Here is a 13,638-nt window from a genome sequence, read left to right as displayed (position 1 = left end):
ATCTCAGCTCACGGCAACCTCTGCCGCCTGGGTTCAAGTGATTCTCGTGCCTCAGCCTCCCGAGTAGTTGGGATTACAGGCACACGCCACTACACCCAGCTAATTTTTGTATTTTTAGTAGAGACAGGGTTTCACCATGTTGACCAGGATGGTCTTGATCTCCTGACCTTGTGATCTACCCACCTCGGCCTCTCAAAGTCCTAGGATTACAGGTGTGAGCCGCCACGCCAGGCCAAGGGCACTATTTTTTAATGCTCACCGTGTATCAGTTGCTATGCTTAGGACTCTACCTGAGTGCTGCCACTCCCCAAATCAACCAGGTGAGAGAGACACCATGACTATCCACCTTACAGGTGAGGAAACTGATGGTCATAGTAGTTCAGGAATCCACACAGGGTCCCACAGCCAGGAAACAGCAGACTTTGAGGCTGAGTTGGTCTGACTCGAAATCCTGTGCTATCTCATTACTTGCCATGAAAGCCACCTGACCAGTATGAGGTGTGGCCAGCAGGCACCTTTCCGAATAGACACCCAGACTGCAGGAGGGAAGAGTACATTTCACCCACTGCCTGCTCCTCTTTTTGCTATGATTTCCTCCTTGCTCCATTTTTTCCTCTTTCCCAGGCTCAGAAAATTGACAGAAAAATCACAGCCACTCTCAGATGGAACTCAGCTGTTCCAAAGCCCACTCTCTAGTTAGTGTGTGATTTGGGACTTCTGTGGAATCACAGATGGGGATCCTGGGAGAAGGAATCAATACTTAGGATTATTAAACTAGTAAACTAGCTTTCTCTCGAGATGCAGAGACTCCCCTGCTGGGCTCTGAGACTTGGTACAGCCCCCAAAGGGCAGAAATCCAGCCAATCTAGGAAGAAGTCTCAGTCATCTAGCAGCTTCTCTCACTGCCCCCTAGAAGAGCAGCTATCATTCACTCATTCATTCATTCTGCAAATACGTTGCCCAGTTTCTACCATGTGCCAGGCACTGTGCCAAGAACTAGGGACACAGCAACAGTAATTAAGATGAAGTCCTGACCTCATAGCTCATCCTAATAATTATCATACTTTCTGTAGCTGTCTCTGTTCTGCAAATACATACTCACAACTGCTTTGATCACTGACCTGTTTACTACAAATGTGAACAACCTCAGAGGGTGGCATGGAGTTAGAAGTAGGAGGTGAACTTCTGGGTGTATAGGGCAGGAGAAAGCTGGAAGTCCAGGCCAGGGATCCCCTCGCCCCAGCTAGAGGGTGTGGGCTGATGGGCTGATTTGAACAAGGTGAGTGGAGCCCTCAGTCATTGCAGCCCAGATGTTTTTCTTCTCTAGGCCAGAATGGGTTAACAGACATGCCCACGGTGCCCAGTTGTAGCTGGAATATACTCAGCCAAAAGTGCCATGTGCATCAAGAGGGACTCACAGGGCAACCCACTCCAAGGGCAGTCTTTTAAAATTATTATTATACTTTAAGTTCTAGGATACATGTGCAGAACGTGTAGGTTTGATACATAAGTATACATATGCCATGTTGGTTTGCTGCACTCATCAACTAGTCATCTATATTATGTATTTCTCCTAACGCTATCCCTCCCCCAGTCCCCCACCACCTGACATGCCCTGGCATGTGATGTTCCTTGCCGTGTGTCCAAGTGATCTCATTGTTCAATTCCCATCTAAGAGTGAGAACATGCGGTGTTTGGTTTTCTGTCCTTGTGATACTTTGCTGAGAATGATGGTTTACAGCTTCATCCATGTGCCTGCAAAGGACATGAACTCATCCTTTTTTATGGCTGCATAGTATTCCATGGTGTATATGTGCCACATTTTCTTTATGCAGTCTATCATTGATGGACATTCGGGTTGGTTCCAAGTCTGCTATTGTGAATAGTGCTGCAATAAACATACCTGTGCATGTGTCTTTATAGTAGCATGATTTATAATCCTTTGGGTATATACCCAGTAATAGGATCACTGGGTCAAATGGTATTTCTAGTTCTAGATCCTTGAGGAATCGCCACACTGTCTTCCACAATGGTTGAACTAGTTTACACTCCCACCAACCGTGTAAAAGCATTCCTACTTCTCCACATCCTCTCCAGCCTCTGTTGTTTCCTGACTTTAATGATCGCCATTCTAACTGGCGTGAGATGGTATCTCTTTGTGGTTTTGATTTGTATTTCTCTGATAACCAGTGATGATGAGCATTTTTTCATATGTCTGTTGGCTACATAAATGTCTTCTTTTGAGAAGTGTCTGTTCATATCCTTTGCCCACTTTTTGATGGGATTGTTTTGGTTTTTTTTCTTGTAAATTTGTTTACGTTCTTTGTAGATTCTGGATATTAACCTCCAAGGGCAGTCTTGCATGGTTCACTGAGACCTGAGAGAAAGAAAACCAGGGAAAACCAGGGAAAGGAAGAAGAAAGAAAGGATTACTTTAGTCCGCAAGTATTTTCAGCAGCAGTGCCCAGGGAGCAGTTGCTGTTGAAATTGTCTGGCTATGGTACAGCTGGTTAGGCTAGTCAAACCTCACCCTATGCAAAAGTGAAGATCCCTGCAGAGGCCAACAGGTGCTGACTCCTCTCACCTGGTCTGCAGGGAGCAGAGGACTCAAGTCTGGTCACCCTGTGGCTATAGCCCGGGCTACCTGTGGCCCTCTAATAATCGACCATGAGCCAGGAGGCTGGTGCCCATCCCAACTCTGTGGACATCTCTCTGGGTGCCTGGTACAAGTCCCTGGGCCTCAGTTCCTTCACTGTGAAATGAGAGGGTTGGGAAGGGCTGTCAACTGAGAAAGCTGGAGAGCCATGGATTCAGGAGTTAGGTTTTGCTGTCAGACTGGACCTCCTTTCCAAGGCTTGGTTTTGCCACTTCCTGCCTATGTGACCTCTGGCAATGACGTTTCCTTTCTGCATCTCAGGTTCTTATGTTAAAATGGGAACAAAATCAGTAGCCCTCTTGGGGTTGTCGTCAAGATTATAAATGGGATGTGCTACCCTTTTTTCACAAATGTTTATTGTGTGCCCACTGTGTCCCAGGTGCTGGGGTTGCATAGTGTGAACAGAGGCCACAGTGGCGCTTACTTTCTAGTGGGATGGACCATGTAATTGCATCTCACACACAACGTTTAGTAAGTGTTAGCTGCTATCATTCATTTCATCACCAAGATCCTTTGAGGCTCCCAAATCATTTCTTCATATGACCAGTCCCTCAAAACTTGTGGAATCATTGGGGTCATGCAGAAATGGAGGCTTAGAAAAGTTAAGTAACTTACCCAAGATCACAATGGTAGGATTGGAACTTGGACCCAGTTAATCTGGTCTAGAGTCTATGCTCGCAGCATTACTCTTGTTCTGGATTAGTAATAATTGTTGTTTTGACTGTTGTCATTAGAATTGTAATTTATGACCTTTACTAAGAACTTGCTATATGCATTTTCTCACTTCATCCTCTGATATCTATATTTCTTCATAGCATTTAATGCTGCCCAATGTTACATATTTAATCACTTCTTGTCTGTCTTCCCCATGTGACTGCAAGCTTCCTTGAGGCTGATTGTGTTGAGTTCATGGCTTTAATTATGGCGTCTGGAATACAGTAGGTGCATTACATATGCTTGCTGAATGATTGAATCCAGAGAGGTCACAGTGAGCAAAGAAAAATTGATTTCAGCCCTTCTGAGTGCCTGGTCCAGGATGGATGAACAGACATCCTGGGTGTGACAGGAGGGGAGGAAGCTTAGGAAGCCATGGTGGCTGTTAGCCAGGGCCCCAGCCTGGTACCAGACCTCACTGAATTACCCTCATTGCACAGCTGGGAAAGAGGGACAAACCTGGAGGGAAGGGGCACAGGACTGAAAGCTGTGACATCTGGAGAGACAAGCTTCCATGGGCCCTTCCCCCACTCCCACTCCCCACTCTCCATCTTGGCACAGCAGGCCACACATCTGCCTCTTCCTTGGAATTTCGAGGGAAGGGCATCTTCTTCCTGCTCAACAGAGGAGACTTCTGACCTTCAGCTGATCCCTGCCCACACACTCCCTTCTCTTTGCTGCCAGGTCTCCCCAGAGCTTGGATTGCAACCAAACACCCACCTCCTGGGAGGTGTCTTGGTGGTTCTTGTCCTTTGATGGATTTGTTGAAATTCCAAACAAACTCCTGTAGGAATTTCAGGAGAATTACTCTAAAGCTGCATGCAGGGATAGATGTGTTTGTTTGGATGCCTCACAGGGCATCGCCTCCTTCGAGGTGTGGTTATTGCCAGTTGCCTCTGGGCATGATCTACCGTCATATGCCCCAGCACTTCATTGACATTACTGGTCCCTCTGTCGATGAAGCAACCTCCTGGAGCTGGAAGGAACTATCTTTTCAAACAAAGTAATGAATTAAAACTCTCCCGCTGCCCCAGGAACCTGATGGGCCCATGCAGGGATTCTGAAACTGTTCTCTGAGGCCCTAGAGGACAGAGGTGTCCCAGGAGCTTGGGGGTGGTGGAAGGTGAAGGGTAATGGGGAATTCTGGCCTCCTTCCCCCTGCTGCATTCTGAGTAGCATTTCTTTGCTCTGTTTTGTATGTTGGATTTGACTATATGGTATGTGAAAAATCACATTTGGAGGCAAACAAAGAAATTGCTATTGAAGCGCATGCCACATAGAATTCCTCTGTGCCTTGCTCTCTTCTGCAAGGGTGGAGACCCCAGAATTGATGGGTAAATGGTTTCGAGGATGCCTGTTGGATGCAAATCCAGCATGACCCCAGCTTCAGCATTTGTTGCTGGGTCAGAAGCCGTCCCCAGGTGAGACTCCCCTCCTGTGTCTCCTGTTCTGTTTCAGGAGCCATCTGCAGGAGCTGGAGAGGTCCTTCTATCCATCAGCTACCTCCCAGCTGCCAACCGCCTCCTGGTGGTGCTGATTAAAGCCAAGAACCTCCACTCTAACCAGTCCAAGGAGCTCCTGGGGAAGGGTGAGTGAGACGTGAGAGGATGGCCAAGGCCCCTCCAGTTACCGGGAGTGTGTGCTGAGGGAGGTGGTGCCTGGGAGGAAATGGTCACAGGTAAGCAGGGAGGTGGAATATGAGCACATCTACAGAGCCATACTCAGCTGTGTTCTTCACCCTAAGTTCACAAACTGATTTTCAAGGACACACTCACTTCTTCGAGTTCACATCCGTTTACTCTTGGGCCAATCCCATCCATTAGGACTCAAGTGTGAGCCACCTGGGGCTCCCTTCCTTGGAGATCCACTATGAGAACCATCAGCCCTAACCACAGAGCACAAGAAGCCAAGGGTCAGACTATAGCCGTAGAGTGAAGGGCCTGGGCTGTTGGGAAAACTTGGCCCAGCCTTTGTCAACCACATCTGGCTGGACCCACCTTTCAGGCAGCTGTCAGGAAGCCCAGGTTCTTCCCCTCCTGTCTGAACTCACCACCACTGCACTCCCCCCACCCACCCCAGTCTCTTCTCTCTTCTCAGCCTTTTGCCAACTGCCACCCTCATACCAGCTGAGTGTGGGTGATGGCAGAAGGTGTGTGGGTACGTGGGCTGAGGCCTGAGGTTTCAGGCATCTGTGCCCCATATACCCAAATAAGCTTTTCTTCAACACCCCGGAAGCCTCAGTTTTTCCTTATGGATACCCCAGCCCAGGTTCAGCATCTTGGAGACCAAAGCAAGCTCTCCAATATGAGCAGGAAAGCATCCTCGGCTAGCCAGATAATACCTGGACTGGCAGCCACATGCTCCTAGCAAGATATAAATAAGTCTCTATTTATAGCAGGGTGCAAATAAAGAATTGCCACTGCATTCTGAATTTCAAGCAAAAGACTTGGGGCTAATGAAATCAGAAGAGTTGGTCTTGCTGGCAGTTTCCTGAGTCAAAGGTCAAAGTTCAATGCTTTTATTCTCATTCCCTTTAGACAATTCTTTGCTTCTTGCTTTCTTTTATAGCTCCTGTCAGGACAATTACAGTACAACACTTCCTCTCTCAACTATCTCTGCAAAAATAACAAACTAACCTCCCAGGGGTGATAATTACAGCATTAAATACAAGTAACAATTATTCTCACATTAGCTTTGGAAACCCTAAGTAATCCAGTCCAGCCTTGTGATGTGACATGAAAGATCACCTGGTGACCTGTTTGTGGATTTCCTCGGGGCCAGCTCTCTTGGTGCAGTGTCCTGAGTTTGGAGGAGCATGCAGTAACAGGCAGTCTGCCTTCATCCCTCTTCCATAGGAAGTTGGGGGTCTTCAAATAAAGCTTTAAAAAGTACGGATCAGTAGAATTCAACCAACCAGCAGAGGATCTCCTATTTTAATAACAGACAAAATTGCTTAGACCAAGAATCAAGGGGATGAAGACTTGGGGGCTGGCTTCATTTTTCTGGTCTGAGTTTAAAATCCAGCTGCAGGACCCCTGAGCTATTGTCATGGACCTGGTTTGATGTGGGGATATGAAGTCATGTAGCAAAGGGTGGTTCCCTCTTGGTACTCTAACATGCCCCAATCACAGGCCACCCAGTGGTCAGCCTTATATATCGTGGTATTGGCTGTTTCCTACACTTTAGTTCAAGTTCTATAGGGGCAAGAACTTCTGCTGTATCCCCACGTCTAGACCAGTGCCTGCCATAGCGTGGGCACTTAATATTTGTTGAATGAATGCATGGCCCAGTGGGGGAGCAGAGAATAATCTCCAATGCAAGGAAGTGAAAGTATCCTGGATCGACTCCTAGAATTACAGATTGTCCAGATGGGATGCTTTCCTGCTGTTATAGCAGAGCCTTCTATGGTCACATAGACTTGGGACCTGTGCTGGGGTATCCAGAAGGAAAAACTGAGCCCTTTAGGATGTTGGGTATATGGGGCACAGATGTCCAAACTCTTGAGTTAGAGATATCATCTTTCTAGCACCAGGAGGGAGCTTTGTCCTGGGCCCTGCCAGATCCCAGAAACTCACTCTTGGCCCTTCTCTCTGTCTCTTTTTCCCCTCTGCCCCTCCCCAGATGTCTCTGTCAAGGTGACCTTGAAGCACCAGGCTCGGAAGCTGAAGAAGAAGCAGACTAAACGAGCCAAGCACAAGATCAACCCCGTGTGGAACGAGATGATCATGTTTGAGCTGCCCGACGACCTGCTGCAGGCCTCCAGTGTGGAGCTGGAAGTGCTAGGCCAGGACGAGTCAGGGCAAAGCTGTGCGCTTGGCCACTGCAGCCTGGGCCTGCACACTTCGGGCTCTGAGCGCAGCCACTGGGAGGAGATGCTCAAAAACCCTCGCCGGCAGATTGCCATGTGGCACCAGCTGCACCTGTAAACAGCTGCCCGGCCGCCTCCCTTCTTGGACAGCCCTGACCCGTCCTCTGCAACCTGCTCTCTGTGCCCCTTCCTCATTCTGACACCCAGAAGACAGTGACAGATATGTTTGCAAGGCTAGGATGGCTCTCTCATCATACTCCTGTTTCTAAGAAATAAGCAAGACAGAGCAGGACAGTGTGTGGAAATGGAATATGAGGGTCATACTGAGGAATGCATTTTGCTCATCTGTGTTATTGAAAGAGATGCTTATCAAATACAGTTCCTATGCCTGTTTTATAGGTGGGGTTAGGCCAGATGCAGAGAAAGCTAAATGTGGGAATCATGGATGCAAAGAAGAATTTGGCTTTTCGAAAAACAAGCATTTCAAAAATGAAGGAAGTGAAAGTATCCTGGATCAACTCCTAGAGTTAGAGGTTGCCCAGGTGGAAACAAACCTTAGCCAGCGTTCAATCAAGCTCACCACGCAGGGCAGTCACCCGGCAGTTCTCAAACTTTAGCATGTGAAGAGTCACCAGCAGATTCCTGGGCTCACCTGGAGACATTCCTAGTGGGTATTCCTGGTCGAAGCCCAGGAGCCTTCGTTTTTAACAAGCTGATGTAGAGGGTGGAGCACTGTACTTGGAGAAATTCCTTCTACAGCATTCCACACAGGTTTTCGGCCACAGTCCTTGATGGAGTCCCAAAACCATGGTGCAGCCAGTTCCAATGCTGGACACCTCAACCATCAGTATGAAATCTGGGGCCTCGGCTTTTTTATTTAATTATTTTAATTCTTAATACTTTAATTTGTGCATTTCATAAGGCCCCTGCTCTTGGACTGAATTTTGTGCTTTTTATTGATGAATTTTATTGTTTTTATCTTAAAATCAGTTTCTATTATCCTTGGGGAGACCATCCCTAACAAAGTACAGGTGGGATCTCCTGTGAGTCATTGGCTGGGTTCTGATTGCTAGGTGTCACACCCACCAGCATCACCAAAGTGACTCTCTGAGATAGACCGGTCCCTTCTCAGTGTGCAGTCACTTCAGGAGGAATTTAGTTATTGACTTAGTCTATGACATCTGGCTACATGTAGGCATTTTAATAACAGACAAAATTGCTTAGACCAAGAATCAAGGGGATGAAGACTTGGGGGCTGGCTTCATTTTTCTGGTCTGAGTTTAAAATCCAGCTGCAGGACCCCTGAGCTATTGTCATGGACCTGGTTTGATGTGGGGATATGAAGTCATGTAGCAAAGGGTGGTTCCCTCTTGGTACTCTAACATGCCCCAATCACAGGCCACCCAGTGGTCAGCCTTATATATCGTGGTATTGGCTGTTTCCTACACTTTAGTTCAAGTTCTATAGGGGCAAGAACTTCTGCTGTATCCCCACGTCTAGACCAGTGCCTGCCATAGCGTGGGCACTTAATATTTGTTGAATGAATGCATGGCCCAGTGGGGGAGCAGAGAATAATCTCCAATGCAAGGAAGTGAAAGTATCCTGGATCGACTCCTAGAATTACAGATTGTCCAGATGGGATGCTTTCCTGCTGTTATAGCAGAGCCTTCTATGGTCACATAGACTTGGGACCTGTGCTGGGGTATCCAGAAGGAAAAACTGAGCCCTTTAGGATGTTGGGTATATGGGGCACAGATGTCCAAACTCTTGAGTTAGAGATATCATCTTTCTAGCACCAGGAGGGAGCTTTGTCCTGGGCCCTGCCAGATCCCAGAAACTCACTCTTGGCCCTTCTCTCTGTCTCTTTTTCCCCTCTGCCCCTCCCCAGATGTCTCTGTCAAGGTGACCTTGAAGCACCAGGCTCGGAAGCTGAAGAAGAAGCAGACTAAACGAGCCAAGCACAAGATCAACCCCGTGTGGAACGAGATGATCATGTTTGAGCTGCCCGACGACCTGCTGCAGGCCTCCAGTGTGGAGCTGGAAGTGCTAGGCCAGGACGAGTCAGGGCAAAGCTGTGCGCTTGGCCACTGCAGCCTGGGCCTGCACACTTCGGGCTCTGAGCGCAGCCACTGGGAGGAGATGCTCAAAAACCCTCGCCGGCAGATTGCCATGTGGCACCAGCTGCACCTGTAAACAGCTGCCCGGCCGCCTCCCTTCTTGGACAGCCCTGACCCGTCCTCTGCAACCTGCTCTCTGTGCCCCTTCCTCATTCTGACACCCAGAAGACAGTGACAGATATGTTTGCAAGGCTAGGATGGCTCTCTCATCATACTCCTGTTTCTAAGAAATAAGCAAGACAGAGCAGGACAGTGTGTGGAAATGGAATATGAGGGTCATACTGAGGAATGCATTTTGCTCATCTGTGTTATTGAAAGAGATGCTTATCAAATACAGTTCCTATGCCTGTTTTATAGGTGGGGTTAGGCCAGATGCAGAGAAAGCTAAATGTGGGAATCATGGATGCAAAGAAGAATTTGGCTTTTCGAAAAACAAGCATTTCAAAAATGAAGGAAGTGAAAGTATCCTGGATCAACTCCTAGAGTTAGAGGTTGCCCAGGTGGAAACAAACCTTAGCCAGCGTTCAATCAAGCTCACCACGCAGGGCAGTCACCCGGCAGTTCTCAAACTTTAGCATGTGAAGAGTCACCAGCAGATTCCTGGGCTCACCTGGAGACATTCCTAGTGGGTATTCCTGGTCGAAGCCCAGGAGCCTTCGTTTTTAACAAGCTGATGTAGAGGGTGGAGCACTGTACTTGGAGAAATTCCTTTTACAGCATTCCACACAGGTTTTCGGCCACAGTCCTTGATGGAGTCCCAAAACCATGGTGCAGCCAGTTCCAATGCTGGACACCTCAACCATCAGTATGAAATCTGGGGCCTCGGCTTTTTTATTTAATTATTTTAATTCTTAATACTTTAATTTGTGCATTTCATAAGGCCCCTGCTCTTGGACTGAATTTTGTGCTTTTTATTGATGAATTTTATTGTTTTTATCTTAAAATCAGTTTCTATTATCCTTGGGGAGACCATCCCTAACAAAGTACAGGTGGGATCTCCTGTGAGTCATTGGCTGGGTTCTGATTGCTAGGTGTCACACCCACCAGCATCACCAAAGTGACTCTCTGAGATAGACCGGTCCCTTCTCAGTGTGCAGTCACTTCAGGAGGAATTTAGTTATTGACTTAGTCTATGACATCTGGCTACATGTAGGCAGAGAAGAAAGACAATTTTAAAAAGGAAATCAGGTCTTTTGCAACTATGCCTCCCTCTGTTTTCACTTGAGTGGGTAAATAACCAGCAGCTGGGTTTTGAATTCCTACCTGTTATTCTAAACAGATGTCCACGTTGTTAATTAAATCTAAATTATGAGCCTTGCTGAGTGGATACAGTACTTACCCCTGAACCAGGATTCCTGGGTTCTGTTGTTGACATTGCCCTTCAGAACCTGTTTGGCCAGCTGTATAAGATAGGACTAATGACTAGGAAGCCTACCCCAATGAATGATATAATTGATGAAATAGTGTTCAAAACCTGTAGGCACTCCCTGGCTAAAAACAAACTTTGAGGCCACCAGCAGATCATCTTTAAGCTAAGTTACTATTTTTTTTTTTTTTTTAGATGGAGTTTTGCTCTTTGTTGCCCAGGCTGGAGTGCAGTGGCACGATCTCGGCTCACTGCAACCTCTGCCTTCCAAGTTCAAGTGATTCTCCTGTCTCAGCCTCCCGGGTAGCTGGGATTACAGGCACCCACCAACATGACCGGCTAATTTTTGTACTTTTAGTAGAGACGGGGTTTCACCATGTTGGCCAGGCTGGTCTTCAACTCCAGACCTCAGGTGATCTACCTGCTTCGGCCTCCCAAAGTACTGGGATTACAAGTGTGAGCCACCATGCCCAGCCTATTTTTCACTTTAATTTGGCAGCTGAAAATGCCCAGAAAGTGCCGGAAGCATCGTGGTATTTCCAGAACCGTGGATTCTGCCTTTGGACCCCTCTCTATTAACATTAAAACTCTGGGCTTTCAGATGTCACCCTAATCCACTGCCCTAAGACAGAATTCCTAGACAAGATGGGTAAGGGCTTCATTCCTTCAACAAGTCAAGTTATACTTGGCCTCTCCCTGAGAATCTGAGCAGGAACCTTATAACCTATGGTCATTATTTTTTCTTTCTGTACAGACATAGAAAAGCATTAGAAATAACTTCTACCCATCCTCTGAAAAAAAAAAAAACAGAAAAAATATCGAATCCCTCTTTCATGGGAAGTCTTTTGGATAATTGGAAACCTTCATCATGAGGTTGACCAGCACCTGCCAAGTGTTGTTTAGGAAAGCACTTGTTAGTGGTTTTCTATAACATGTTTTAGAGATCTCTTCACCATACTGGTTTCTTCTCTTTGGTTGGTATGGCTAAGAGAAAACAAAACATTTCCTACAAGCTGAAAGCTGATGAGCATTCTCTTCTTGGCAACATCTACTACTCCAATCTAGAAAAGTTGGATTCTAGACTAAAAATCAGGAAACATGGCTCCTTATAAATCTATGCAGCTGCGTTATAGTACCATCAAAGGAATTTCAGGTGGGCTGGGCGGGGCCCCTGATCCCAGAGTTATCAACTCCACCCATCATCATTCGGTCATGAAGCATCCTTTCATTCTTCTTCTTTTTCTTCTCCTCCTTCTCCTTCTCCTTCTCCTTCTTCTTCTTTTTTATCTCCAAGTTTTAGTCTTCCAGAATCCAAATTAAAGGTTGCCCCTGATGGGAGCCAGGTTCCACTACAGAACATCTTAGATGTCAGCCTTGAACTCACTTAGCAGGGATTACAGAAATGAGATACATTTTGAAGGAGAGTTGTCTGTTATGTTCACTGTATTCTAAGTGCCTGGGATAAAGCTGTCTCATGGGTGCTCCACATGTATTTGTTAATTAATGAATTAAGAATGCCTGGCGGAGTAGGCAGAAAAAGACACTGCAAATGGCATACAAATTAGAGTCCTAGCTGAGTTCTCAATGGTAAAGGCATCAGATGTCTTAGCAGTCAGGCTAGAAATTCATGACATTGAGTATTACTATTTGCCTAATGACAATTCATTGCTCTCCATGTAAATGTAATCAACAGATGAAGAGAATATAATTGCTCTGCTTTTCCACTGAAACTCCATCTTAGTGCATTTTAAATTACCCAGAGATGTCAAACTGCCAAATCAAAATATTTCAGTAGTCTTCACATCAGCTTACCTTGTACCAGAAACATTGACAATTTACTATCAAATTATAGTAATTGAGCCTGTGTGAAAGCATCTCATCATTTTTTAAAGGAACACCTTGTGCGATGCCAGTGAGCATTTCTAAAAAGGGTGTGAGACAGAGGTGAAAATAAGATGAGAGACCATTTCAGAATGCACTGTTGCCCAAAAAGGTGATCAGGTTCTTTCTTCAGAGATTTCTGAAGTAGAAAATAGGAGTCCGCCCTCATTAATCTGTGACTCCACCTCTTGCATCAAATCAATATCTATTTGTTGAGCACTTATTGATTAAGACCTTGCATATGTCTGTCCATTTTGATTTGAGATATAACTTTTTGTGTGGGTTGAATGACAAGTCACCCCAAACACAGCTGGGCACAGAGAGTCAGCTAGGAGACCAGTTATTCAGGGTCCATTTCTCTTGGATGTAAAAGAGTCCTGGGTGAAAGGTGGCTGTAGCCTAAACCAACTAGTCCTTGTGATTTGTTTCTGCCCTCTGTGTTTCCTGTTGTCAAATGCTAAGTGTGTGTTTTGCAGTCATGAACTAAAGCACAAAAAGACGCATGAGACATTGTAGTCATATGTCTGGTGTGACACTTTGGAGCAAAAACCTTGCAGTGGTAAATAAAAAATTTCCAACAGGGTCAGCTGCCTGGTGTTTTATTTTTTTTTCCCCCTTTTACCTAATATTTCAGCATGTAAAATGCAGAAGAAATCATCTGATAAGCACTTATGAACCACTGCCATGTTTAATAAAACTTGACAACTACAATTGAAGTACCCTCAGTGCCCTTTACTCAGAAGACCATGACCTTAGATTTGGGGTTTATCATCCCAGGCACTCGCTCATACATTTACTACATGTCTCTGGAAACCCTGAGTTCCATAAAGTGTTTTTAAACTTCATTTAAATTGTATCACACTATTTTCACTCAACATTAAATATTTCTGTTTCATCTGTGCAGACACATGCAGCTCTAGTTTATTTCCTTTTTCACTGATGTATGATATTCCATTGTATGGATATGCCACAGTCCTATGTGGTTGATGTATATCTACATGTTTCTTTCACTTTTTTTTTTTTTTTTTTTTTTTTTTACTGTTACAAAAAATGCTGCTATGACATTCCTCTGTATGTCTCCTTGTGCACTTTTGTG

At 45.8% G+C, this 13,638-nt stretch overlaps 1 protein-coding gene across 1 annotated transcript in view; it reads left to right on the top strand.

Moving 5' to 3' along the window:
- Positions 1–8,220, top strand: part of SYT13 (synaptotagmin XIII) — a 26,118-nt gene extending 17,898 nt beyond the window's left edge. Inside the window, exons 6-7 of the mRNA XM_012001364.1 lie at positions 4,829–4,958; positions 6,992–8,220. Coding sequence (XP_011856754.1) covers positions 4,829–4,958; positions 6,992–7,296 — 435 coding nt within the window. The 3' untranslated portion in view covers positions 7,297–8,220. The remainder of the gene's footprint in view (positions 1–4,828; positions 4,959–6,991) is intronic.
- Positions 8,221–13,638: the final 5,418 nt, after the last annotated feature.

The sequence above is a fragment of the Mandrillus leucophaeus genome, unplaced genomic scaffold (assembly GCF_000951045.1).
Source record: "Mandrillus leucophaeus isolate KB7577 unplaced genomic scaffold, Mleu.le_1.0 Scaffold66, whole genome shotgun sequence".
NCBI classification, from domain to species: domain Eukaryota; kingdom Metazoa; phylum Chordata; class Mammalia; order Primates; family Cercopithecidae; genus Mandrillus; species Mandrillus leucophaeus.
Note: the sequence above shows the minus strand (reverse complement) of the source record. Positions and strands in the feature narration are given on the sequence as shown.